At 50.4% G+C, this 26943-nt stretch overlaps 1 protein-coding gene across 1 annotated transcript in view; it reads right to left on the minus strand.

Moving 5' to 3' along the window:
* Positions 1 to 306: 306 nt before the first annotated feature.
* Positions 307 to 26943, minus strand: part of P2RX3 (purinergic receptor P2X 3) — a 33833-nt gene continuing 7196 nt past the window's right edge. Inside the window, exons 2-12 of the mRNA XM_001103269.5 lie at positions 25837 to 25972; positions 25330 to 25401; positions 25028 to 25091; positions 24240 to 24333; positions 23798 to 23875; positions 22550 to 22691; positions 21539 to 21675; positions 4261 to 4354; positions 3926 to 3991; positions 2931 to 3008; positions 307 to 2486 (exon numbers count right to left, since the gene is read on the minus strand). Of these exons, the coding sequence (XP_001103269.1) occupies positions 2373 to 2486; positions 2931 to 3008; positions 3926 to 3991; positions 4261 to 4354; positions 21539 to 21675; positions 22550 to 22691; positions 23798 to 23875; positions 24240 to 24333; positions 25028 to 25091; positions 25330 to 25401; positions 25837 to 25972 (1075 nt within the window). The 3' untranslated portion in view covers positions 307 to 2372. The remainder of the gene's footprint in view (positions 2487 to 2930; positions 3009 to 3925; positions 3992 to 4260; positions 4355 to 21538; positions 21676 to 22549; positions 22692 to 23797; positions 23876 to 24239; positions 24334 to 25027; positions 25092 to 25329; positions 25402 to 25836; positions 25973 to 26943) is intronic.

Raw genomic sequence — 26943 nt, forward strand, 5'->3', positions numbered from 1 at the left:
TATGCATCAGTTTCTTCTTCTGTAAAGTGGGGGGTGACTTAGACAATCCCTGTCACTCATTTGGTCCATTGCCTGCCAATGGTAAGTAATCAATGTTGGCTTTTATGCTGAATGATTAAAGAGGCAATTTAGTGTTAGGAATGGGCATGGGTTCCAGATCTCATTTCCATGTACTTTAAATTTCTTTTTCTATCAAACAGGATTAATAACAAACCATAGCAGACTCACCAGGGTTGGTGTGAGGATCCATGTGATTATGTTGGTGATTGTGCTGAGTAAACCATAATGCAACAGAGACAAGGTAGCTGTTTTTATCACAACTGATATTAACCCTACATCTAGCACACAGAAGCGGTAACTTAGTTCAGATATGGGGAGGACAACCTCAGGCTCACACACTTGCTGGCCGGCTCCAGAGGGGCTGAGGCACCTGCAGGAGGACCACCTCCATCTGGGTAAAGGGGAGGGATTGGGGGAAGGGTCCCTTCAGGACACCACTGTCTCCATCTCCCCATTAGAGAGCATCCCCATGACCCCAGCCTCCCAAGAACTGGATTCCCCAGGAATGCCTGGGGACTCCCAGGTGGAGAATGTAGTGCTGGCTTCACTGATGTCTCTGCTGGAGAAGCATAGCCTGGTCAGATCTCCAGGCACTGCCCAATTCCCAAGGCTGACCCTGGGGAGATATGCCCTACCATCCTGGGCATGAGGCTGTGGGTTAGGGCAGAGTGAGGGAAGTCGTGCTGAGCCTTATGTGGAGACAGTCTTCTTACCCCTTCTCCCCCTGGGGTGGGGGGTCATTGGGCAAGGCCTTTGCAAGTACCCACCGTTTGAGCCTCCTGAACTACTCCTGAAGCTGTCCCCTTCCCCACTTCCTGTGCCTTGTGTTGAGGGGCCGCCCTCCATCTACAGTTGAGCTGGTGCTGCTAAGACCTCATGATCATGCCTACTCTGACTGCCAGATGCAGATTTATCGTGAAGCTATCAAAACATTCTTTAGCCTCATTCACTAGCATGAGCCCCTTCTAACACCTAATTTTGTATTCTTTCTAAAGAGATGCCCCCAAATTGTATATGCTTAGGATTCACAAAACCTAGGTTTGCCCCAGAGCCCTGCCCTGGGGCAATTTCTGGGCCTCTCACTGTAAGAGAGGCCAGAAAAGGGGATAGAGGATGTCTGGGTCAATGGACCCAGCTTCCTGTTCTTGCCTCCTTCCCTGAAGGGCAGGACATGTGGGTTCCTTTTTGGCCGTGAACTGTGGCACTGAACCAGTCATTTTCCCTTTCTGGCCTCAGTTTCCTCATCTGTAAGCAAGAGGGTTAGATAAGATGGTTTCTAAGGCCCCTTTAGCTTCTAACCTTAGAAAACGGGACACCTTATTAAGACCCTATGGGGACAGGCCTGGCCGACCCAGCTGAGTAGCTCCCAAGGCACCAGGCCTCACTGGAGCCTTTTCGCCGATGTTGTCAATGAGGACTGCTGAACTCCTGGAACAGGGTCCCAGCCTACGACAGGACCCCAGGCCTGGGAATCAAATCCCCAGAGTGAGGGGCCAGATGTGTGTGGGTGCGGGGTCCCGGAGAAGAACAAGAATGACCCCTTCCCTGGTTTGGAGAGAGAGCTGTGGCGTGTGATAAGGAAAAATTCACCGACAGCCCATGCCTTCGGTTTCCTTCTAAATCTGGGACCCACCCAAGTCAGAGACGGGGTCCCTCACCACTGTCTAACCAGTCTCCCTGAAATGCAGCCTCCGTTGCTGGGAAAGGCATGGGGCTTACTCTTTACTAACCGAGTCATGGTCAGGGCAGAGGCGGCTGAAGCAGCAGGGCTGAGGCCCCCGGGAGTTCATTCTTCTCTCATGGGGTGTAGGTGATGGAGTTAGTCAGACGGAGGTTCACATCCCAGCTCTCTCCCATCCTGACTGTCTGGCCTGGGGCAAATGACTCAGTCTCTCTGAGCCCTGGTTTATCTTCAAAACAAGGAAAACTAGTATGTACCTCATAGGATTACTCTAAGGATTAAATGAGATAACGTGTGTGGAAGTGCCTGGCACCTGGTAGGCCCTTGTGGCCATCTGTTCTACATCATCATCTCTACTCTTTGGGAAAGGGACGGCTCAGGTGCTCCTGCCCCAGAGGTCCTAGGAAGCAGATGGGGTCAGGCAAGGAGTGAAGGTGAGATTGGGGTCTCAGCAGGGGGCACTGCCTGTCCGCTGGAGCAGTGGGAGGCCCAGACACCCGGGTCCCAGCTGTGCTCATGGAGTGAGCAGCAGCAATGAGAGCCCCTCTTCCCTCCCATGCCCCCTTGCTCAGGCAGGGTCCCCTGTGGGGAGGCCTGGAGCCTTTGTGAGTGTGGGTCCCTGGACAGAGGCCTAGTGGCCTATGGAGAAGGCCCCCGAGTCAGTGGACTGCTTCTCCGCCGTGGTCTGGTCGCTGGGGTACACTGGGTTGGTCAAAGCGGCGATTTTCAGCGTAGTCTCATTCACCTGCAGGCAGAAGAACTGGTGTTGCTGAGTTCTGACTACGGGCAATGTCCTCCCATGTGACCCCATTTGCCAGACTCAGCAGTGGGTGCCCATGACCCGGTCATGAGGGGAGCCAGGATGTCTGTGTGATCCCAAGGCCCCTCCTATGTACCCCAAGGGCAAACAGAGCCCCCATTCATCCCATGGCCTCCCCTAGTCCTGCCCCAGAAATGGAGAGGGGAGGTGACAGGGTGGGGACCTTGACAGAGATGACCCACAGAACCCCTAAGATTCTCTGCAGAGCCCAGTCTTGGCCAAGTCTTCCCTTGTCTGGACCCCAAATATTCATCGAGGCCTGGTGAACTCCCCTTCAGAAGGCCTCAGAAGGGGAGCCACTGAGAGTCCCTGCCCCACCTGCCCTGCCCCCTCTCCCTTTCATCCAAGGGTGTCCCTCCCCCAACTCACCTCCTCAAACTTCTTGGCCTTGTATTGATCGGCCCCCTTGAGGAAGTTGAGCAGGATGATGTCACAGAGAACAGTCCCCTGGAGGAGGAGAGGCAGGGCGGGCTCCAAGGGATGCCCTGGGGTGGCTGGGATCAGGGTGGCAGGAAGTGGTGGGCTCGGGCAGCACCCCCAAGCTGCCTAAACGGTGGGCAGGACATTTCACCCTTGCAGCACACTTTTGGGGTAGTGCTATGGTTTGAACGTCCTCATCCAAACTCATGCTGAAACTTAATCCCCAATGTGGCAGTATTGACAGGTGGGGCCTTTAAGAGGCGATCGGACCCTGTGGGCTCTGCCCTCATGGATGGATTAATCCGTTCATGGATTCATGGATCAATGGGCTCTCATGGGAGGGGAGCTGGTGGCTTCATAAGAAGAGGAAGAGAGATCCGAGCTAGCACATCTGCAGAATGAAGGCCAGGGTGGGGACCAGTCCTCCAGGGAGGCCTGACTGATGTTCCCTCTTAGAAAAATGCCCAGGGACTTTGCAGGATGTTTCAGGGATGCCTTCCCAGCTCCTAGGGGGTGACCCAGACCACAGCTGCACAGAGAGAGGACTGCGTGGGGTGGAAGGGTGGAAGTCCCTGAAGGCAGGCTATGTGCCCACCCTGCCACGTGGGCTCTGTTCCTCATTAAGGCATCCCAGGTCTGCAGAAACCCAGAGCCTCCTCCCCCAGCTACACGGTGAGAAACAGGAACTCTGTAACAGGTGGAGCCTCCTGAAAACGGGAAGGCTGCTTCCGGAGGTAATGAGCTCTCCATGACTGGAGACGTTCCAGCCAGTGCCGACGCAGCAGGGTGGTGGCCAAGGAGACTGAAGCACCTGGCAAGTGCGGGGGGTGGGGACTTTACATTCCAGGCAGAGGCAGAGCTGCCCCCGTCACTCCCCTGCCTGCTGGTGCCAGTCTGGGCCCCACTCTGGCTGGCCCATCAGAGCCTGGAGGGGCTGAACTCACCACTCCCACAGAAGTAAAGGCCGCCACAGAGCTGATGATGGTGGGGATGATGTTGAACTTGCCAGCCTGTGTGCACAAAGACCAAGGCGAGTGGGCAGAGGGCCCACGGGAGGGGGGTGAGGCCTGAGGCTGCACGTGGAGCCAGAAGGGTTCTTCATGGATCAGTAGGTCCCTCCCCTTCACGGCACAGGTGAATCGATGGGAGAGTGACCCGCTGAGGGTGTCAAAGCTGGCCAGCAGCAGATCCCTGCCCCCCAGAGGAGCTTCTTCAGAACCCGAGAGGTGGTCTGGGCTGCCTCCCCTGTCCACCCCATCTGCCTGGCCCATGGACTCACATTCCCGTACACCAGCACGTCGAAGCGAATGCCGAAAGCCTTCAGGAGGGTGCGGTACTCACTGCCGTTCTCCATTTTGTAGTACTTGGCAAACCTGGAGGTCAGAGGCAGAGATGGGTCCCTCTGTGGGCTCCTTTCTCTCCCGCCTGAACCTTCTGGGTCCTCCAGAGCCCTGTGTCTTCGCTCACTGAGCAACCCTTACCTACGGTTTCTGAGACACCTGCCACGCCCCTCCCTGTGTGGTTAGCTGACCCCTCGCACAAGCATCATCTTGGGGGCTTCTTATAAAAGCAGATTCCTGAGCTCCACCCTGAACCCACAGAATCAGCATCTCTGTGCGTGCAGCCCAAGAACTTGCCTTTTATTTATTTTTATATTTTTGAGACAGAGTCTCACTCTGTCGCCCAGGCTGCAGTGCGGTGGTGCGATCTCAGCTCACTGAAACCTCTGCCTTCTGGGTTTAAGCGATTCTCCTGCCTCAGCTTCCCGAGTAGCTGGGATTACAGGCACGTGCCACCATCCCTGGCTAATTATTGTATTTTTAGTAGAGATGGGGTTTCACCATGTTGGCCAGTCTGGTCTTGAACTCCTGACCTCAAATGATCCACCTGCCTCGGCCTGTGCTGGGATTACAGGCTGAGCCACCATGCCCGGCCAGAACTTGCCTTTTAAATAATTTCCATCAGTGATTCTGATGTGTTAGAAAGTTTGAGCCACTGCTAGACTCCAAGCTTCTTCAGTTCCATTTGTCTGGGTCTCCCAGAGCCCAGCTCACTCTGCTTATTTGGGCTCAAAGCCTGGCTCTGCCGCTTACTGACTGTGCAACGTTGGGCCAGTTACTTAACATCTCTGAGACTCAATTTCCTCATTTGCAGGTGGGAATAATACACAGAAGTCCTGCTTCATCAGGCTGCCATGAGAACTGAGTGAAACCACACACGTCAGGGGTGTAGACAGTGCGCGGAACACAGTAAGTGCTCAGGAAACACTCGCTGACGTTGGCCATTGTTATTGTTAACATTTATAGAGCAGTTTTAAAAGGCGCTTTCAGACTCCTTGTCTCATTTCACCCTTGCAACAAACCTTTGGGACAGTGCTATGGTTTGAATGTTCTCATCCAAAACTCACGTTGAAACTTAATCCCCAACGTGGCAGTATTGACAGGTGGGGCCTTTAAGCGGCGATTGGACCCTGTGGGCTTTGCCCTCGTGGATGGATTAATCCATTCATGGATTAATGGATTAATGCGCTATCATGGGAGGGGAACTGGTGGGTGTGTAAGAAGAGGAAGAGAGATCTGAGCTATCACATTAGTACACTCAGCTCTGCTCCACGTGACACCCTGCGCCCGAGACTGCAGTCCCCACCAGTAGGAAGACTCACCAGATGCGGCTGGCTCCACAGCCTTGGACTTCTCAGCCTCTATACATGAAGAAATAAATTCCTTTTCTTTATAAATTACCCAGATTCAGGTATTTCGTTAGAAGCAACGGAAAGCGGATGATTATAGATAGGCATGTGATTGCTCTGTTTTTCAAACGAGGCTCTGAGGGGGTGAGGTGACTTGTCTAGGGTCACCCAGAGCTGGTGCTGAGTTCACCAGCTGGTGAGCTCAGCACTAGATTTGCCCAAGTCCAAGACTTTGACCCCTGCACCTTCTCTGCCTTGGCTTCCGGGTGCCATGAACTGTGCTGGGGACTTCGGAAAATGATCCCATTTCATTCTCACCACAAACAGGGGTTAGTGTTCACCACACAGAGGTGAGTGTTCAGACCCCCATTTTGCAGATGCCTATGGTAGGGAGGAGATTTGCCTGTAGTTTCGCAGTTAGTGAAGTGCTGGATTTGGGATTCAAATCGCATCAGTCTTTGGCTTCTAAAGCCAGTGCACTTTCTGCTGTGTGGCTCTGCCCATCACGGGCCAAACTCTCACATTAGGAAAGTGTCATCTCTTTGGGCTACTGTCCCACAGCTGTAAAATGGGTTTCTGATGCCAGTAACCTTGGAAAGTGGTGAGGATTAAGTGAAATCAAGGGAACGAAAGGGCCCAGAAGCTCCTTAGCCTTGTGGGGTCGACATTGTTCCCTCTCAGTGTCTCCAGTCCCCACAGATTCCCAGGCCTCTCCCACCAGGGGTCTGAGAAACTGATTCCCTGAAAGTGTTCAGTGATTGACGTGATGCTCCTGACAGGGATATTTGCATTTGAATCTGTACAACAGAGAAGGAAATGCTCAACCCAAGTGAATCAATCATGGCGGGATTACAGGCATGGGAGGAAGATAACTTGTGATGGGGAAGGAAAACGCCGCCGCTATCTGCTCTGGCTGCCATCTGGCAGTGGGGCGCTCTGGAATCAGGCAGAAATGAATCTAAATCCTGGCTCCACCACTTGTTAATGTGCCTCTGGGGTTCCTTAGCCTTCAGGGTGTCTGTTTCCATGTCTATAAGCACAGGTGTGCTCATGCCCCACTAGAAGGTCTGTTGGTGAGACAGGGTAAATGCGGACATCATTGAGATTCTTGTGTTGGAGACTCTGTCTGCTCCTCCACACCCATTCTCTGTCCCTTCTGTGCCCAGTTCCGGGCCCTGAGAGCCTGGTCTGCAAAGACTGCTTTGGCCTCCATTTCCAGATGGGTTCAGCCAATGGAAGGCACTGACAGGAGATCAGAGGGCAGGGAAAAAGAAAGACCAGGGCACTGAGGTGGCTGGGCAGCCTGGGCATTTTTTCAGGTTCTGGGAATTGCTCCTCTCCTCGCTCCCGCCAGCTTAGGTGGTAGCAGCTTGGCCTCATTGCCAGCACAGAGGCCCTTCACTGGCCTGGTTAGTTCCCCTCCCTTTACCTCGAATGCACCTTTGTGTACAGTCTCTTTATTCAATCACCCCTGTGAGGCCACCCACTGTTTCCCCTCAGGACACCTACCCTGACCACTCCCCTTTACAGAGGAGCAAGTTCAGTCCTAGAGAGCTTTATCTGGGTCAGGAGGGAGCACAGGAGAATGGGTGACACATTTTCTCTCTGCCTGTGCGTGGGCGTGAGCAGAGCTGGTGTGCCTGAGTGATGCACCTGTTGCTCCAGTAAGGCTGAGAACGACTCAGTGAAAAAATGGTTTCCAGGGGAGCCTGACCTGGGAAGGTGTTTCCTTTTGGGCTGTGCAGCTGAGGGAGAGGCAGGGGAGGCAAGAGGATCCCAAGAAAGAGTAAGACCCAGAGTAAGAATGAGAGTGACCCTGAGAAGGCAGCAGAAAGAAGTACAACCACTTAGCTGGAAGAGGGCTTAGAGGTCAGGGAAAGAGGGGAGGGGCTAAACCAGCTTTAAAATGATGCTAAGCTCAAGTCTAGGTGGTGGAGGAAGATAGCATCACAACCAAGGCAAAACAGAATGAATTCAAGGTGCGGCAAAAGGAGAATAATAGGATGGACACAAGACAGGACGTCATTTCCACAAAGACGACAGGGTCTAAGAACATAAATTCTTCAAGGAGGACTCTCAGGATAATTTAAAGAAGTTTGCAAAAGAATTATCTGGAATGGGCAGAAGGCTCCAGGAAGTCCTTACTGTGGCTTTCAGATTGTTCTGAAGTTAAGTACAGACCATCACTGTCTCCATGCCCACTGTTTTTAGAGCACCAGCAATATAGGTGGTTCCTTAATATAAGCATCTCCACTAATCTCATGAAGACTACACTGTTGTTGACCCATCGTACAGATGAGGAAACAGGTGAGAAGGTAACTTGCCAGAGCTGGGATTCTAATCCATACTGATGCCTCCAAAGTTCATGCTCACGTCCCTTGAGCCGTCCTGCCTCTGAGCTCTTGGAGGCTGTTAAGGATAACGCAGCTCTTGTGCGAGATCTCAAAGCCTTCTAAATACTGTGTTCTGTCTCACATCACTGGAGAATTCAAGGCCCTTGTCTCAGAGATTTGGCTTCTCATGCCCATGGGAAGTGGGCAGGGGCGAGAGGGTAGGTCACAGATGTTTGGCTAGGGCAGAGGCTGGGCCTGCGATCCTGAAATCTTCACTGCTGGCCAAAAGCTGCAACCATGAAAACGGCTCTGACAGTGACATCAACTTGGAGAACAAAAAGTCGTATCCTGGGCACTGCCGTTCAAAGTGAGGGCTGGCTAAATTTATCCTGGGAAGGAATGTGAAGGGAACAGGGAGAAAAATCAAAGCGGACTTGGTTTTTCTCCAGCACCTGCCTTCCAAGAGGCAATAAGCATGGTAAGATCATTATCTCACCAACCACCCACCCTCTGAGGAGGGTTGGCAGGGACTGGTTCTCTTCCCGGTGGAGGGAGGAGGAACAGAGCTCAGGGAGTGTGGGCCCAGGCTGCAGACAGGAGGGGTAACCCAGGAGTCCCAGCTTCTGCACTCTTCTGTGGCTGATGGGGATCACAGAATCTGCCCACCCCTGGGGCAGAGACGGCTCATTGGTCACCAGGATCTGGTTATCTCCTCTCTTTGCAGATGATTAGACCACATTTCCCAGTCCCCTGCATTTAGCTGCGGCCCCATGACTAGTTTTTGCCAGTGAAATGTGAATGGCAGTGAGGTCTGTTCCCTCTGCACTGAGGTGGTTTAGAGCAGTGTACCTTCTACGTCTTCCCTTTCCTCACCGGACGGCCAGTTGCTCAGGAGTCAGGAGAGGACTCTGAGACTCTAGAGAGGCTGAGTCAAGATGGTAGGAACCTAGAGCCCTGAATGACTGCATGGAGCTCCCTACCCCCACTGGCCCACAGTGCACTGTGCCATAGGCAAGAAATCGACCTTCACATTAAGTCACTGAAATGAGGGGTTTGTTTGTTATAACAACTAGCAATACTAACCCTGACTGTTACAAACTCCCAGAATTTCATGGGCAAGAGATGTAATTTGCCAAGGGACAAAGAAAGAGCTGAAGTTGGGGAGTTACTCGGCATTAGACAGAGGGCACAGTCCCTTGATGCTACATCCCAGGAGTAAACCCTCTAAGGAGGCCCTAGGGGATCTGGGTGTGGTGCTATGGCTGTTGTGAATTAGCTTCTTGATCTTGGGAAAGTCAATCGACTTCTCTGAGTTTTTTACTTCAACTGAAAAATGGGAGGAAAAAGAGCTCTGAGGAGGATGAGTTGAGAGAGTGTCCATATATAGCCAGTGCTTAAAACGCATCCCTTTCTTATCCTAGCATTAAGATAAAATGAAACAATATCTACATTGACTTTGATCATTACACTCTCCTGGCTCCTGTAGATAATGATATTAGTAATAATGACAGCCAGCATCTACTGAGTGCTCCTCTGTGACCAGACACTGTGCTACGTGCTTTATGCTTATTAGCTCATTTAATGCTCATAACCACCCCATTGCATTTAAGTACTGTTGCTACTCCCATATCACAGCTGAGGAATCAGATCAGAGAGGTGAAGCAACTTGTCTAAGGTCACAAAACCAACAGTGAGTGAAGCTGGGATTCGAACTCAGGCAGTCCAGTTGTCGGACCCACACTCTTAGCCAGCATTCTACACTGTTCTTTTGTTGCCTGATTTCTGTGAGGTCATAACTAATTTTGTTCTCCAGCTGGGGCATTTTTTGCATTTGCTAGGTGGGTCTCCATGCCCAGAATCCCTGGCTGGGAGCAGAACAGGAAGCCTGGGGGGCCGTGCAGTGTCAGGACAGAAGGACCCTGCAGCCTCCTCATCCAAAAAGGGGAATGGCTCAGCTACATATACCATGCCCAAGGCTTGATTTCCCCCAAGTCCTCTGGTTCTTACCAGATCACTTTTTTTTTTTCTTGGTTAGGATTGGGGTTGGTGAGAATGACAGCACCATTTGATACCTTGGCCCTCCCGACCTGGCCCAGTCCACCTGCCTTATCTGCAGGCTCTTCTTCCTGCCACACACTCAAGTTCCAGCCACACCAGACTACCTGCCTTCCTGCATTTCCTGAACACATCCCACAGACACAGACGTCTATGCTTTTCCCCATGCTGTTCCTCTTGCCTCCCTTTTCCACTGTGCAGACTCCAATTCATCCATTAGGGTCCAGCTCAGATGGCCTCTCGTTCTTTTAGCATTCAACAAATATTTGGAGCACACCTACTCTGTGCCAGATACTGTTTCAGGTACTGCTGATACCTTGCCAAGCTCTGCTGTCATGAGAAGGAGAGAAATACTAATTAACCACATAAACCCATAAGTAGCTAAAATCAGATATAAGGAAGGGCTGGGAAGGAGAGGAGTGCCATTCTATGAGCATGGTTAGATGTCTGACCTAGGCTGGGGGTTAGGCAAGGCTTCATGTGAAAAGGACCCTGAAACCAGAAATACCATTTAATCCAGCAATCCCATCACTGGGTATATAATGAAAGGAATATAAATCCTTCTATTATAAAGATACATGCATGCATGTTTATTGCAGAACTGTTCACAATAGCAAAGACATGGAATCAACCCAAATGCCCATCAATGATAGACTGGATAAAGAAAATGTGGTATGTATACACCATGGAATACTATGCAGCCATGAAAAGGAATGAGATCATGACCTTTGCAGGGAGATGGATGAAGCTGGAAGCCATCATCCTCAGCAAACTAACACAAGAACAGAAAACCAAATACCGCATGTTATCATTCATAAGTGGGGGCTGAACAATGAGAACACATGGACACAGGGAGGGGAACAACACACACTGGGGCCTGTTAGGAGTGTGAGGGGAGGGAGAGCATCAGGATAAATAGCTAATGTACGCGGGACTTAATACCTAGGTGACGGGTTGACAGATGCAACAAGCCACCATGGCACACGTTTACCTGTGTAACAAACCTGCACATCCTGCACATGTATCTCAGAACCTAAAATTAAAAAAAAAAAAAAAAAAAAGAAAGTGACCCTTGAGCTGGGGCTTGAAGGATGGAGAGTTAAAAGGGCAAGAAGGCCAGAGGTAGGGGCCGCTTTCCTGGCTGAGGGAACTGCAGGCCCTCTCATGGGAAAGAACGTGGTGTTTCTGAAGCAGCTGGAAGAGGGTTGGTGGGCTGGGGGGTAGAGGCAGATGGAAGTGGCAGCGGCTGGGTCCACACGCCCCAGTTGGCAGCCAGTTGTGTGCATCTCTTCCCAATTCCACGTTTAGTGACTTCACCCTGGTAGCTTGAAATTGACCATCCTGGAGTATTTACCTCACAGAAATCCAGCAAATGCTACAAACCAGGGCCATGAGCTGAGACTGGGACATCCCCTGGGGCTGCCTTTTCTGTCTCTATTAGGATTCAGGCCTCTACTACAGTATCTGCCACACCAGACTATAGCTGATAATTTGGACTATGGACTGTGGACTATTAGCCATATCTCACTGTTTCTTTCTTTCTTTCTTTTTTTTTTTTTTTTGAGACAGAGTCTCGCTCTATCGCCAGGCTGGAGTGTGCAGTGGCACGATCTCGGCTCACTGCAACCGCCACCTGCCGGGTTCAAGTGTTTCTCCTGCCTCAGCCTCCTGAGTAACTGAGATTGCAGGTGTGCACCACCATGCCCAGCTAATTTTTTGTACTTTTTAAATTTTATTTTTTAGCAGAGACAGGGTTTCACCATGTTGGCCAGGATGATCTCCATCTCCTGACTTCATGATCCGCTCACCTTGGCCTCCCAAAGTGCTGGGATTACAGGCATGCGCCACCGCACCTGACCTCATATCTCACTGTTTCTGTCTGCCCAAAGGCCTCATGCCCACAGTAGGGGGTTGAGTAAATGCTTGCCAGAAGAATAAATGAACTTCTGGGATTCTTGACATCTCAAAGATTGAGTTTGGCTAGGTTGTCCTCAGGGCTCCCTCCTGCTGTCGCTGGTTTCTCCAAATGCTCCCAATTCTGCACGTGGAGCTAGTATAAGGTGGTAACAACAGGCTATTTCTCTCCCCAGCAGAAGACGGTTAGGTTCGGCAGCGAGCTAGGTGGGAAAGTGGGTGCCACTGGTGGGAGCCAGCCTCTCGATAGGGGCAATGGGGGAAAGAGTAGGAAAATACAGGCAGGACAGTTACTCCTGCTAGGCACTAGGCTAGAGGCTTCCATACCTGTTGTTTCATTCAGGACTCACAGCAACTGAACAAGGTAGCTGGCAGCTTAGGGACTTTGAAATGAGATGGTCCTGGGCCTGAATCCTGGCTATGCCACCTAGTTTATACGACCTTGGGCGAATTACCTCTCTGAGTCTGTTTTTCCATCTGTAAAATGGAGATGAGAGCAGTAGCTGTAGGGTTGCCTAGAGGATAAAATGACTCTGGAATGTGAAGGTTGAGCACAGTACCTAGCACACAGCTTTCTATTAATATTGTGTACTGGTCATCAGGCAACATTCCTGATTTTACAGGCTGGGGAAAGGCACAGACATGCTCCATAGGCTACTCTGCCCGCAAAGGGCACAGCTAGGATCTGAAATCTGGCTGCTTGACTCCAAAACCCTCGCCTACCCCTACGGCCTCCCTAAGAGAGGAGCCAAAAGGTGTTCATTGCAGCCTCAGTGGGCAGGGAGCTTGTTAAGCTGGTGTCTGTGAGAACACTCAGCTGTGGAGAAAGCACAGCACGGCTGTGACTGTGATGATGCCATAGGCATCAGAGGAAAGAACAGAGCCCGAACAGCTGCCAGCGCCGAGCTGGAAAAGGGGAAAGCAGCCCCAGAGGCACAGGCAGGGCCGGAGTTGTCAGGGCCGGGGGCTCCTCTGACAGGCGCGGCTGGAAGGGCCGCTGGAGCCCAGACACTTGAAGGGAAGCGGGAATGGTTGCCTGGTGGGCAGAAAACTCTGCGCTTGCCCCAGGAGCCAGTCTCTGGTCTGGGGAGCCCTGCAGGTGGACCTCTGCAGCCCACATTTCCTGGCTTCCTCCCCCTGGTTTCTGGGGAATTTGGTCAATGGGCGGCACTGGCAGGGGACCCAAGGGTGGGAAGAAGGGGATGGGGTATGTATCCGCTTGCTGCTTCCCCGCTCTGCCTTGATTTTGCCTGTGGCTGTGTCACTTTGACCGTTGCTCCTGTCAGGTACCCCAGCTCAAAAACAGGCTCCCATTCCCCGCCGCAGGGGCGGCAGGTCTACAGTAGTGACGGCTTCCCTGAGTGCCTCGACTCCCATGCTGGTCCCTGTTGCGTAAATTTCTTCACAAACCCCAGCTGAATGTGCTTTCCCTCTGGGCCCTTCACTGAGACACCCCTAGCTGTGACCAAACAGGACACCTCTAACGCAGGACTCAATCGAATGATTTTGAGGCCTAATAGTGCTGGGATGTTGTGCGTGCATGTGTGTGTGCGTGTGCTCCCTTGTGGCATTACCAGCAATAGATAAAGAATGAGTAAGTACAAACGTCAATTACCATAATAAATCATTTGTCAGATGCGCTTCTGCAGGGCAGGGCTGGAGCTCCATTCCAATGTGATTGTGATAGGTCTATAAATAATAGTGCATGCTTCAGCAGCCCAAATTTCCACAGCCCTTCCTCACACACCCACACACGTTTGATTCAGACTTTTAGAGCTTGAAGGAGCCTAAAAGATCATCATCTTTAACCAGCCCATTTTACAGAGGCAGAAACTGAGGCCCACAGAGGCGATGAGATGTGCTTTACATCACATCCAGGATTTACAGCAAGGCCTGAACTGTAGCCCACAGCCTGGGCTCCTTCTGCTTTACCTCTGCTTCATCTTGACTATCCTCAGCTTGCCCCAGCACAAAATATATATATTTTTTATAAGCATTTTTGTTATTTGGATTCAAGTTTATCATCACTATATTAAAACTTGCTTGATTCTAGGAACTGGTCTGGTTCATCTCTGTGTTCACCACAAAGCCCAGCATGTGATATAATCTGGAAGTTGAAAGAGACCTTCAAAGTTCTCCCTACATTATCTACAAAGGGTTTCCCTGCCGATGCCTGAATACATTCAGTGCAAGGAAACTTACTACCTGTAGAAGCAGCCCAAATTTAGCTTTGGATAGCTCTAACTGTTAGAAGTACTTCCCCATGCTGAGCTGACATTTGCAGTAGTCAGCAGTCAATAAACGTTTGCTGAATGGAGAAGGGTTTTTTTATCACGATGTACAAATCCCTTGGAAGCTCTCAGACATCTGTTTAGAAATGATCCATCCTCTCATGGAGTGGTGGAAATTCCTTCTTAAAGCAGGGACACGTAACTGTTACAGCAGCAGGAAAAACAGCAACAAACTTGCGGGAGCCGGGTTTGACTTGCAAGGGAAAACTTGGGCCTGGAATTTGGGTTTCTAAGTGAAAGTGGTGGTGTTCTCAGCAAAGCTTTGCCTGGTGGGAAGTAATTTTGCCAGCTGAAATACACTTTTACAGTTGATTTCATACTGATAGGAAAATATCTCCTGGCAGACTCTTTGCTTCAGGGTGGGGCAACATCCTTAGAACACGCTGGAACTCTTCTCCTTAGAGAAGGGCCCAAAGCCATCCTTATTTATTCATATTCCAGGCACTAAATCAACCTCAAAGGCAGACATTAAAATGAATGCTTCTTGTTGATCTTTAAAACATGCAATTTATCTTTAATTAATAAGGTAGGGAAAGATCAATGGACCTGGAGCCAGAAGATGTACCTGAGAGCCAGGTTACTCGCTGTCTGCCCCTGAGAGGGATCTTTTGGGCCTCAGTTTCCTCATCTGTAGAATGGGAGTTCCACACTGGTCCTACTTGTGGTTGCAAGCACAGGCTCTGGAGCCAGGCTGCTAGGGTTTGAATTCTGGCACCAGCAGTAGGAGCTGTGTGGCCTTGGGCAGGTAGATGAAACCCCTGAGCTCAGGTATCCAGTTCTAAAATGTTCTCTTGAGCTGTTACTTCTTTTTTGACTTTTTTATTTTTGACAGAGTCTCACTCTGTCGCCCAGGCTGGAGTGTAGTGGTGACATCTCAGCGCACTGCAACCTCTGTCTCTGGGTTCAAGAGATTCTCCTGCCTCAGCCTCCTGAGTAGCTGGGATTACAGGTGTGTGCCACCACGCCTGGCTAATTTTTTTTTTTTTTTTTTTTTTAAAGTATAGACGGAGTTTCACTATGTTGGCCAGGGTGGTCTCAAACTCCTGAACTCGTGATCCGCCCACCTTGGCCTGCCAAAGTGCTGGGATTATTACAAGTGTGAGCCACCACTCCTGGCTTTAAAATGTTCCTTCTTCAGGGTCAACAAGATAATCCACACAGAGCATCTGCTAATTCTCTGGCTCACTGGTAAGTGTTCAATGAGTGTTAGCTAGTATTTTCTATGAATAATACTGGTTGCTGTGAGAATAGGGTAGGCATGAACATGATAAAGGGCTGTCTAAATCCAGGATCACTCTAATTGCATCACTTCCACTGAAACCTAAAAAAGATGAAGAAGCAAATGGATTACGGAGAATTCAAGCAAGTACACTTCCCATGGAAGAGGGCCTTCAAGTGTTTCTGTGGAAATGATGGTGCTGGCTGCTTTTAACACATATTCTATGGCTTTTGGAAAGAGAAAAATCCAGATTGTAGAGAGAATGATCAAAGCCAAGGGTGCACTTTGATTCTGTCTCTGTCAATTGGCCTAAGATCTTGCTGATCCACACATTTTTGCCTGGAAGCAGGACAGGCGCCAAATCTCCGAGCTTCATGAAAGCTGCTGTGGGTACATTTCCAACATGAAACGATCACTAGAAACACCTACCGCACCAGGAACATCTAGCAGCTGAACAAGTGTTTTTTTGTCCCAGACACCAAGAGAGGAAATCCAAAACTGCGTTGCCTTTTAGTAGCAAAGCTGTCTTAGGAACTCTCAGAGGAGAAACAAGAAATCAGGCATTTTGAAATGCACCGTTTCGATTCTCTCCCATCAATCACACCAGCCATCGCCACCGGGTATATCTTACGGCTATTTTTTTTTCCTTTTTTGCAAGCCATGTGATGGCGCAAGGTATGCTGGAAGCAATGGATATAGATCAAATCCCTGGATTTGAGTCCTGATGTGCCTCTTAATTAGGCTGTATAATCTCAGGCAAGTTTCAAAATCTTTCTGAGCCTACCTTGTGGGGTGGGGAAAGATGGCGAGCTGTGAATCCTGTCAAAAATAGGTGTGACAGGGCTTTGCAAACTTAACTCTAGGGCTCTTAATCTGAGGTGCAGGGATAGGCTTTCATTGATTATTTATTTTTTAGAATTTTTAATCTTATTTTTATAGAGAAGGAGTCTTGCTATTGCTGCCGAGGCTGGTCTCGAACTCCTGGCTTCAAGGGATCCTCCCGCCTCAGCCGCCCAAAGTGCTGGGATTACAGGCGGGAGCCTCCACACCTGGCTATGGGATAGGCTTTTAGAGGGCCTCAAAGTCTTGGAATTTTATGCTGTATAAATATCAATGCATAGAATAAGAACTGGAAGGAAACTCATTAAACTGTCCCAGATGTTAACTCCCTGCAAAGGGTGCAGGCCTAGGGAATGAAGGGGACTTCCCATGTCATTACTCTGTATACAACAGCATTGCTCGGATTTATTTCTCCGAGAATGTATTTATATCTTATTTGTAGAAATGAAATAACTTGGTTAGGCGTGGTAGCTCACGCCTATAATCCCAGCACTTTGGGAGGCCAAGGTGGGTGGATTACTTGAGGTCAGGAGACCAGCCTGGCCAACATGGTGAAATCCTGTCTCTACTAAAAATACAAAAATAGCTGGGCGTGGTGGCGGGTGCCTGTAATCCCAGCTACTGGGGAGGCTGAGGCAGGAGAATTGCATCAACCTGGGAGGTGGAAGTTGCAGTGAGCAGAGACTGAGCTACTGCATACGCCAGCCTGGGCAACAGAAGAAGACTCTGTCTCAAAAAAAAAAAAAAAAAAAAAAAAAAGAAAAAGAAAGAAAGAAAGAAAAAAGAAAGAAAATATCCTTTAAGAAGATAACTTGCCTGCGAATTTTCTCATGTCTGTGAATATGTGCATCTTCCTTGGATGCATCTTCCCCACTTCTCATCGGGGGCATAAAGCAGTTAGAGACCTCTGAAAGTTAAGGAAGGGCTGTGATCTCACAGATGAAAGTCGTCAGGACTTGTCCTGGACATCTCTGCGGTTGTCCCTCTGGTCCACGCTCCTCCCTTCCTCACCCTGCCCTCGGCTGCCTCAGTGGGCCGCTTTGCCTCAGCTCTGGCTTCCCGTGAGGCTCTCCCGAGTCACAGCCACATGTCAGGCTGTCCTCTGCTCACAGCTCTGTCCGTCTCCATGTTCCTGTCACTGCTTCCTCTCCTCGCCTCTTCAGACCTGGGTGGTAACCGGTGTCCTGTTTCTGGCCCTGGTACTGCACTATCCTGTGTGGTTTCCGTCCACCCTGCCCACACCTTTGAAACAGTCTCTTTATTAAACTCTCCTCAGATTACCCAGTTAGAATGTGCCATCTGTTTCCTGCGGGGACCCTGACGGATACAGTATTTTTAATCTGTCATTGCACCATCAATGCCTATACACTCACGCATACACACACACACAGACACACTCACTCTCAGCCTCTCACATTCACCCACTAACAAATACACCCACTCTCACGAACTCACATGTGCGCGCGCACACACACACACACCATCACCTGCTCCCAGGACTTTGGGAAACATAGTACTCTGGTTAAAGTCCTGTTCCTGTGAATCGAGGGTCTACCCGGGCCTCAGAAATCTCGCCAACAGAGAAGAGAGCCTCCTGAAGAGCTGCAGGGCTCTGCTGAGACCGCCTTTCGCTTGTGCACCACTGAACTGGCGACTCCCAACGGTTCTTATTTTTAGAAATTGCTGCACTTTGTCTGCTAGAAATCCAGATGACCCCACCGACTGCAATCTCAATATGCTTGGAAAGAGGCTTCATAAAAATACTAAGTTAAAGCAGCCCACAGAGTCTTTTAGCCACGCAGAACAGACCAAGGAGTAAAAATAAAATCTCTCCACTAAATTTCAGGTAGGGGAAGAACAGAATCTTCAGGGGATCACAGAAATAAAGGTTAATTTGCATGGACAGCACCAAGTCCGCTGGGGAGGAGTTGAAGGGAGAACATTTTGGCTCAATTTGAGGTCACCTTTCCAATGACTGGAGCAGGCCCCTTTGCTTGCCACGGATATCAGAGATCCCCCAATGTCAGGGTGATTACATGGGCCCTCTATAAACTCTTTTAAATCACAGGGGTCAAATTAGGAGTTGAGATCCAATGACCTCTGAGGCTACTCTAAGATGCCCCCTTTGGAACTTCCGCTTTCTCATCTGTAAAGTGACCACCTGACTTTGGGTGACTGCAAGGGAACTTCAACAGCTATAAATTCTCAAAATCTCTGATTCTGCAGGCAAAAAGCTACAAAAAGTAGGGGCGGGGGGAGTGACATTTGGAAGGGAGCTGCGAATGTAATTAGTGATGGAAATGTGAATCTCTAGCTGCCTCTGGATGTCTTAGTTAGCAGATTCAAACAAGGCCGAATCTTGGCTGAATAATTCCACTCCTTCCAGAGCAAACGGCAACAGTAGGGGTGTTGAAAATTCTGCCTCTGTTGGAGGGAGCGGCAAATGAATTTGTTCGGGAGACAAAGGCCAGGCTATGAATTGCACCGCCAGCATCTGCTAGTCTTTAAATCTCCCTGGAACTTGGATTCTTTGTTTTTAAGCAGGGATGAAAGTGTCAACCACATAGGCAGGCTTTTTTTTCTGAGGATTAACAAGTACAAATGTCCCTAGTCTTCCTGGCTGGGGTGGAGATCATCCAAAGAAATATGTTTTGAATCCAGGCTCCCCCTCTTGCTTGCTTTGTGACTTTGAGAACCTTATCTAACAGTGAGGCTCCATCTTCTCCTCGGTAAAGTTGCAGGGGATATTGTAGCACCTACTTTGTAGGGCGGGCAAGGAACGCTGAGCTGAAGCACACAAAGCGTTTTGCATACAGGGTGACTAGTATGGTTTCTACCCGTAAGTAGCTTGGTGAGATTCTAAAAAACAGTGTAAATTTTACCATATCATAGAAAGTGCACTGTGAGCCACACTGAACCTGGCTTTGTGACCCTCTCTCCTATTCGAGGATTCAGAAAGACGGCTTTGCAGCCTCCCACACGCGGGCTCTTAGCTTAGCCTTGGGTGCCAGCAGTTTGAGGGTCACAGGAGGGTGGTGGGTGGGCACCCAGGTGAAGGGACTGGAAGGGGCTTGGGCAGAGCCCTCTGCTTGCCACGGATATCAGATATCTCCCAATGTCAGGGCAATTACTTTGGCCCTCTGGAAACTTTTAAATCGCAAGGGTCAAACTAAGCAGCTTTGCCTCCTTCTCTGGCCTGGAGGGCATTGTTGGAGGAGTCAATTATTTGAGGTCCTAAGAAGGAGTGGTTTCTCTTAGGCCTCTGGGTATTATGCAGGCAGGGTCTTTGGAGATACTCTGTCCTGCCTCCCCAAATACCCTCCAAGCTTTTTTAGGACCAGGTCTAGCTCACATCCTTCTGTGCTCAGGTGGGGAGGGAGGGAAGGCAGCTGCAGTGCAAGAAATTGGAGATGAAGAACTCCAGACCAATTTTTCTTTAGATGAGAGATGCTGTTCTAAAACTGTATGATATCAGTAGTTGGGGGTCTTTATAATATTCACATTCTTCATAAGCTTTCCTGCCAAATGAGTTATTTGGAGGATTAAAGAATTCCCAATGGCCAAAGGGAAGTTATGTAGATGAAAACTTGCACTTTAGATCAAGAGAATTTTATTAATATGTTACTATTTTAAGCCACCATACAAATATCCTTTGTATTGATCTCAGTGTGATATACCAACTGAATAAATATGCCAATTTCTGCCAGTGAGCCGAACAGTATTTTTAACCTACTTTAAAATATGTGTTGTTTCCTATGGTTTTTTTAAAGTTTGGAGTTGATTATGAAAGTACTTTCAATTTTTAAAGATTCTTCTTTCCAGAGAATATACATGTATATTTTAAACTATTAAATATAAAGCTTAATGGGGTGGGCGATTATTTTTTAAGTGATAAATTAACATTTTAAAAAGGTGAAATGATTATTTTTGGCTTATGTATGCCATTGTATCAGAGAATACCACCTCAACAAAGGAAATTTGAGTAACAATTATTTGAATATATTCAAATGTATATTCTTATGTTCAAATGTAACTGAAATATATTCTTATGTATTTTTCCCCCTGGTCACAGCCTATTTAGTCTATTTAAGCTGTTTAGTGTATAATGTTGTGTACTTAAACAGGGCCCCGCCAGAAACTTCAGGATCTTCAAAAATTGGGGGGAATCTACAATGTATACATGTATCAAAACATCACATTGTATCCCATATATCTACACAATTGTTATTTATCAATTAAAAAGAAAATAAAACTTTTAATAAGTAGTGTTGACCTTGTAGTCTACACTTTTGAGAACTGCTAACCTAAGATAACTGAGTACGGTCCTTAGCATGTTGTAGACAATTGGTACATGTTTAACGGATTAATCGATAAACGAATGATTCAGAAAAAAAGTAGGAGACAAACAAAACAGAAAGCTGAAGCTTTTCACACATTGGTTAATTGAATCCTGAAGATCACAGCAGTACTATCACCATTTCAGAGATGGGGAAATTAGGATGGGAGAAGACCAATGGCTTGTTCAAGCGCTTTCAGTTGCTTCCAAACAGTTTATTCTCTGATTCCTCTCTCCCTTTCTTCAAAATGGAGAAACAAAACAAAACAAAACCTGAAAGGATCCCTGAAGTCTCAAAGCCATTGGGATGATATTTAAAGACTGGTCTGAGTTCTCGTTTGGAGAGGCATTGAAGAAGAGCCAATGACAATTATAATTTGCTATTGGTGACACATGTTTGTGGACAGACGCGCAGAAGTGCCATCTTGTAAAATGTAAAACGATACCAGTTATCACCCTTACTTTGTAGAACGAGAAACCTTAGAAAATTCAGGCCCAGGGCAGGGAATGCACCTATCTGGAAGTCACTTAAGCACGTTACAGTTTCAGGCCAGTGTTAGGAACAGGCAAAGAATCGCAAAACCCCAGTATTTCAAGAGACCTTGGCCTTCTCTTCTAACTACTGACCTGCAGCAGGAATCCCTGGTGTGGTCCCCTCCAGTGATAAGGAGACACTGTCTCCCAGGACACCCAGCTAGACCCTAATGGCTGTTCCAGAGTCCTTCCTGATTTGAAATGAAACCTGAGGTGGGACTTGGCGCCGGGGGTGAGTGGATGGTTGTGGGACCTTGTCTCCCCGATAAACATTGCTGCTTGAAATAAAGTTCTTTAGAACAGCCCGCAACTTCTTCTCCTGATGTCCCAGGAGATAGGGGATTACCTGAAGTTGTAGCCTGGGGACACGCTGCTCTTCTCAGAAACGCTGTCCAGCCGGGTGAAGGAGTACTTGGGGATGCACTGGTCCCAGGCCTTGTCCAAGTCGCACACCCAGCCAATCTTAATGCCCAGAACGCCACCCTGAAGAAAAGAGCCGGGTATGAGCTTTCCTCTCGCCCTCCGACTCCCTGCGCTGGGCCAGGGTGGGGGTGGGGTGGAGGTCGTGACAATTGATTTCCTCCCATCCTCCAGGTGGGAGACGGAGGCAGGGAGAAAGGAAAGTGATGTGTCACATGCTGCTCAGTAAAGAAGTGCTGTGGTGGCCGGGCGCGGTAGCTCAGGCCTGTAATCCCAGCACTTTGGGAGGCCGAGGAGGGCGGATCACGAGGTTAGGAGATCGAGACCATCCTGGCTAACACAGTGAAACCCCGTCTCTACTAAAAATACCAAAAACTAGCCGGGCGAGGTGGCAGGCGCCTGTAGTCCCAGCTACTCGGGAGGCTGAGGCAGGAGAATGGCGTGAACCCGGGAGGCGGAGCTTGCAGTGAGCTGAGATCCGGCCACTGCACTCCAGCCTGGGCGACAGAGCGAGACTCCGTCTCAAAAAAAAAAAAAAAAAAAAAGGCTGTGGCTCGGCTGCGGACACTGGAGCCTCTGAGTCCTATTTTTGGGATCTTCAGTCCTTTAGCTACAAAGTGGCCACAGGTCTACTTTCCCATCGTTTAGGGATTACCACAGATCTAAGGCCTTTCCCTGAGGTGAAGTGTGAAGATAGGAGTGGGAAACTGAGGCTTGAGGAAGGTGGGCTCAGCGGGAGCGGGGGCGGGCAAGACAGCTCCGCGTGGGGAGAGGAGAAAGGATTCAGGCACAAAGCCAGTGGCAGGCCCGGGATGCTTCCACCAGGTGGCGCTGTCTCGCGGCGGCTCCTGGCCAGTGCTGGCCAAAGGGCCCTGAAATCTGGGAAAGGGCTGAAGTTGGGGAGTTTGGGGTCGCGGAAGAATGGCTAGGTCCTCACCGTGCGCGCCAGTTTGGCAAAATCCTGCCCCGCAAACTTGACCACGTCCCCTACCCGCAAGATGGGGCAGAAAGGGTCCTTGTCCGGGTGGAAGCGGCAGGTCTTCATGTCCCTGGCTGTCAGGTTGGGAAGGAGGTTTCCCCTGGGGAGGAGCGGAGAGAGAGGTCGGCCCAGGGTTCATGGGAAGATCGTCTTATGCAATCTCCCCGCCCCCGCCCCCCGCCTTCCGGAGCCTCAGGGCCCTCCACGCCTAGCGGGGATCTGAGCCCTCCACGCCTAGGGGGGATCTGAACCCTCAGCCTTCATCTGGACCTCGCCATCTCTCTCCCCTCTTTCCTTTCCCTGCATCTTTCTGGTGCCCCATCACCCCCTTCCCTGTAGCAGGGTGATGTACATCGGTGACTAATCTCCAGTTGCCAGACTGGGAGTTCGGGAGGGCAGGAATCATTCCTGGTTACTTTGCGCAATTTTTTTTTTTTTTTTTTTTTTTTTTTTTGAGATGGAGTCTGTCTGTTGCCCAGGCTGGAGTGCAGTGGCGTAATCTAAGCTCACCGCAACCTCCGCCTCCCACGTTCAAGCGATTCTCTTGCCTCAGTCTCCCAAGTAGCTGGGATTACAGGTGTGCGCCACCGTGCCTGGCTAATTTTTTTTTGTATTTTCAGTAGAGACGAGGTTTCACCATGTTGGCCAGGCTGGTCTCAAACTCCTGACCTCGTGATCCACCCATCTCGGCCTCCCAAAGTGCAGGGATTATAGGCGTTTACCACTGAGGCTGGCCTAGTGCACTTCTGTAGTGCCTGGCATTGCCCTCTGCACATGGCCAATGCCCACCGAGTAGCTGTGGAATTAACGAGTCAATGAAGGGGGACTGAACTGACTAAGAGAAAAGGGATTTCCACACATGGGCTAGATGTGGGGAAAAAGAAATGGGACGAGACCAAAGGGTTTCAACCGTTGAAGGCATCCTCGACCCAGGACTAGGCCTAAGTTGTCCCTCTTCTACCCCAAGCAAAACTCCCATTTGGATCTGAGCCCCAAGGCAGGGAGGCTGGCAGAGAAACTGACCCCAAAGTTCCCCTGATCCTCAGTGGCCAAGGCCCGCTGGGAGATTGGGAATGGAGGCCCCGGGAGATGGGTCAGTGGAAGTGGGAAGAACTGTGGCGAGGGGGCATCTCCACTTCCCTGAAAACAAGGTGGCAGGGCTGGGGGTGTCTGCATCTTGGCTTTAGAGAAGAAGTGGGCACTCACTTCTCAAAGTTGAAGAGGGGGAAACGGATGCTGTTCTTGATGAAAATAGTGAAGTTCTCAGCTTCCATCATGATGGGCCTGTGGGTGAGCACAGGAGGCCTTAGCTTTCCAGGAGGAAGAGGGGGAAATGAAGGCTTTCACCCCCGGGCGACCTTTCCTGGTGGACGCCTCCAAAGGCAGAGCTCTTATAGATAAAGGGCACCTTGAGAGCAGGCTATAGGAAGGGACTGTCTGTGCCTGAGGGTCAGAGCGGGAGGAGGAGGCAGGTGAGTGGGCTGGGGAAGATGATACCCTGGACCTGAGTCCACCCCCCCACACCAGGAAGGGACAATACTGGGGAGAGTCACAGACTCTCCTCAAGTTCAGAGATGCACAGCTCCCACATGGGCAGAGGGGAGCTGAGGTGGGGGCCTGTCTCCTTCCATCTGTCTTGGAGCCTTACATTTCCACCGTGTCCACCTCCGTGGGGCACCAGCCCTGGATCTCACAGGTCCGGAACACAGAGCTGTAGTTCACGCAGCGGCCAGTGAGGATCCCTAAAGTGGAAGCCACAGCTGCTGGATGGCTGCCTGCCCTTTGCTCCTCTCCCTTCCCTTCCTCCCCCGTCCCTTCCTTCCCCCCATCAGGGACCCTGGCAATGGGGGGAAAAGAATGGGCAGGGAAAAGGGAGCTGACTTCTTTCCTGCTTCTTCTCCTGAGCCCCAGACCCAGACAAAAGGAGGTGACAGCTTTCCTTTCATGTGCTTCCAGGCTCAGCAACCCTGAGGACCTCCCTTCTTCTTGCTCTTCCTTCCTTGCCTCTGAGTCTGTGCTGCAGCTCTTCCTTCTGTCTGGAATGCACTTTTTGAAGCCCCCTCTATCCTGCCAAATCCTATTCATCTTCAGGGACCTTCCCAAATGTCACCACCTCAAGGAAGCCTTTTGATACCACCCACCCAGAAGCACTCTCTCCCCCGCCCCCAGGCTCCACAGTCCTTTGTACCTCCTGGACAACACATGCCACTTCAAGCACCCCTGTCTGTCACCACCATCCTAGACTAGCAGCTCCTCTGGGCAAGGGCCATGCCAACCTTATAGCACCTGCTGGGTGTGGCACCCAGGGAACATCATGTAAATGCCAGCAGAATGACATGGAACAGGCTGGTTCCCACTCCCTCTCCGACGACAGGCTCTCCCCCATGGGTCCTGCTAACACTTGGGATTGTGGGGTGGGGAAGGGGCTGGACTCACCCCCGCCTGGGAAGCGCTCAGGCCCGCACTGGCTATCTGATACACAGCGGTATTTCTCCTCACTCTGTGGGCAGACAGGTCACAGGTTGGTGAAGGACCCTGTCCTGGCCTGGTGAGCCCCTCAGCTCCCATGGCCTCCCCACAGCCAGCAGCCGCAGGAGGGTGGAGGTCCCAGGTCCCAGCTGCAAGGCCAGACTTAGGGCCTCTGCTTATACCCCACCCCTCCCTGCCACCAGTCCTACTCCCACCAACATTTTCAGCCTTAACCTGCTTCACCCAACCTCTCTGTCTCCTCCCCTCACCTCTGGGCAGAATCCTTGCATCTGGTTTTCAGTAACAATCATCTTGGTGATGATGACAAAGACTGAGGTGCCCTTGGGAGGAGAAGAAGGGAGAGAAAAACATGCAACAGTCCCAGTCTGTGAGACAGGGACCAGAACTGATATCCCCTCTCTGCAGACGAGGAAAGCGAGGCTTGTGTTTAGTGACTTGGCCAAGGTCACAGGGCTAGTAAGGGGCAGAGCTGGCTCTTTGCAACCACCCACATGGCCGCCTTCCCCCGTGTGTGTTGTCCTTGATTGCACTACAAGTTGTGGCAGAGCCTGGAGAGGAACCCAGCTTTCCTGGTGCCTAGCACTGCAGGCCCAAGCTCCCGCACAGCTCTCAGCTGCTGGATGAGAGGTCCTCTGGATCAGTGACATCACGGATTCTGCTGTGGGAATCCCACTGGCGCTCTTTGCTCTGCTTTCTCCCCTCCAACCTGCCCAGCGCCTGGGCATCCGCATGCCTCTCTGGGTAGGGGACCATACCTGAGGTGGCGTCACATAATCAGACACATCCATGACTCTGTTGGCGTAGAGTCCGAAGCCCTTCACCTTGGTTACCACCGAGGACTCAATGGCTGTGTCCCGTACCTGGTATGCCTTCTCGTGCAAGAAAACCCACCTGGGGCAGGAGAGCAGAAATGAAGAGAAAGAGAGGAGTCCACAGACCCAGCAGACAGAAACTGGGAGAGGTCACCTTCCTGCCAACACTTGGCCATGCCTGGCAGGGTGTGCGGATGGTTCCTTCTGGAGGCGTGAGACCTAGGGTGAGCCCTTGGTTGACTTAGAATAGCGTTTCTCCACCTTTGGTCCCATTACCGCCCCTCAGGTGCCTTTCTAGACATTTCCCCCACAGTGGTCCCCCCTCCATGAAACTTTCATATCACAGATATCTGTTTATGTACTGTATGCAAATGTGTGCTTTATGCATAAAAAGAGTGAGAACCAATTTTCACCTCCTTGGGGGCCATATGGCCCCATTGAGAATGCATGGCTCAAAGTCATTCCGTGCTGCTGATGGGGGCCACTTCTCTGGCAGGTACCCAGGAGACAGGAGGACAGAGGATCCCGGGCCTCTGCTCCCGTGAGTTCCAGCCTTGGCCCAAGGCTGTACCCTAAGTGCCCAACACAAAGTAGCTCAGTAAACAAATCAATGAAGGTCCTTGGGAGCTGGGTGCTTGGAAGAATCCATCTGCCCAGATGTCAGATGAGAACGGAGAAGGAAGCAGGGGCAGCGGCTGAGCTTTCACCTGGCAGATAAAGGAGTTGGGTAGAAGGTGGGAGGCTGGGGGAGGAGGGAGGGGAGACGCTTCTGATCTTATTCCTTGGATTGTGCTGCCACCCAGTGGTCATTTACCTGTACTGGCTCCTTCCTGCAGCTTTAAGTCATTATGGGACCATGTGGATGAGGCCTTCCCTTCTTCCTTCCCTACCTTCCTTCTCAGACTTTCCCCGCCTTCAGCAAGTAGGGCTTGCAGATACTTGCTGTCAACTCGTGCCTCTGCTTTCCTATAAAGTGCCTGCCTTTCCATTTGAAATCGCCAATCACAGCCCTCAAGGCTCAAGTCCCCGCTCAGCCTCACTTAATCCCAC

Source organism: Macaca mulatta, chromosome 14 (genome assembly GCF_049350105.2).
Source record: "Macaca mulatta isolate MMU2019108-1 chromosome 14, T2T-MMU8v2.0, whole genome shotgun sequence".
Lineage (NCBI taxonomy): Eukaryota > Metazoa > Chordata > Mammalia > Primates > Cercopithecidae > Macaca > Macaca mulatta.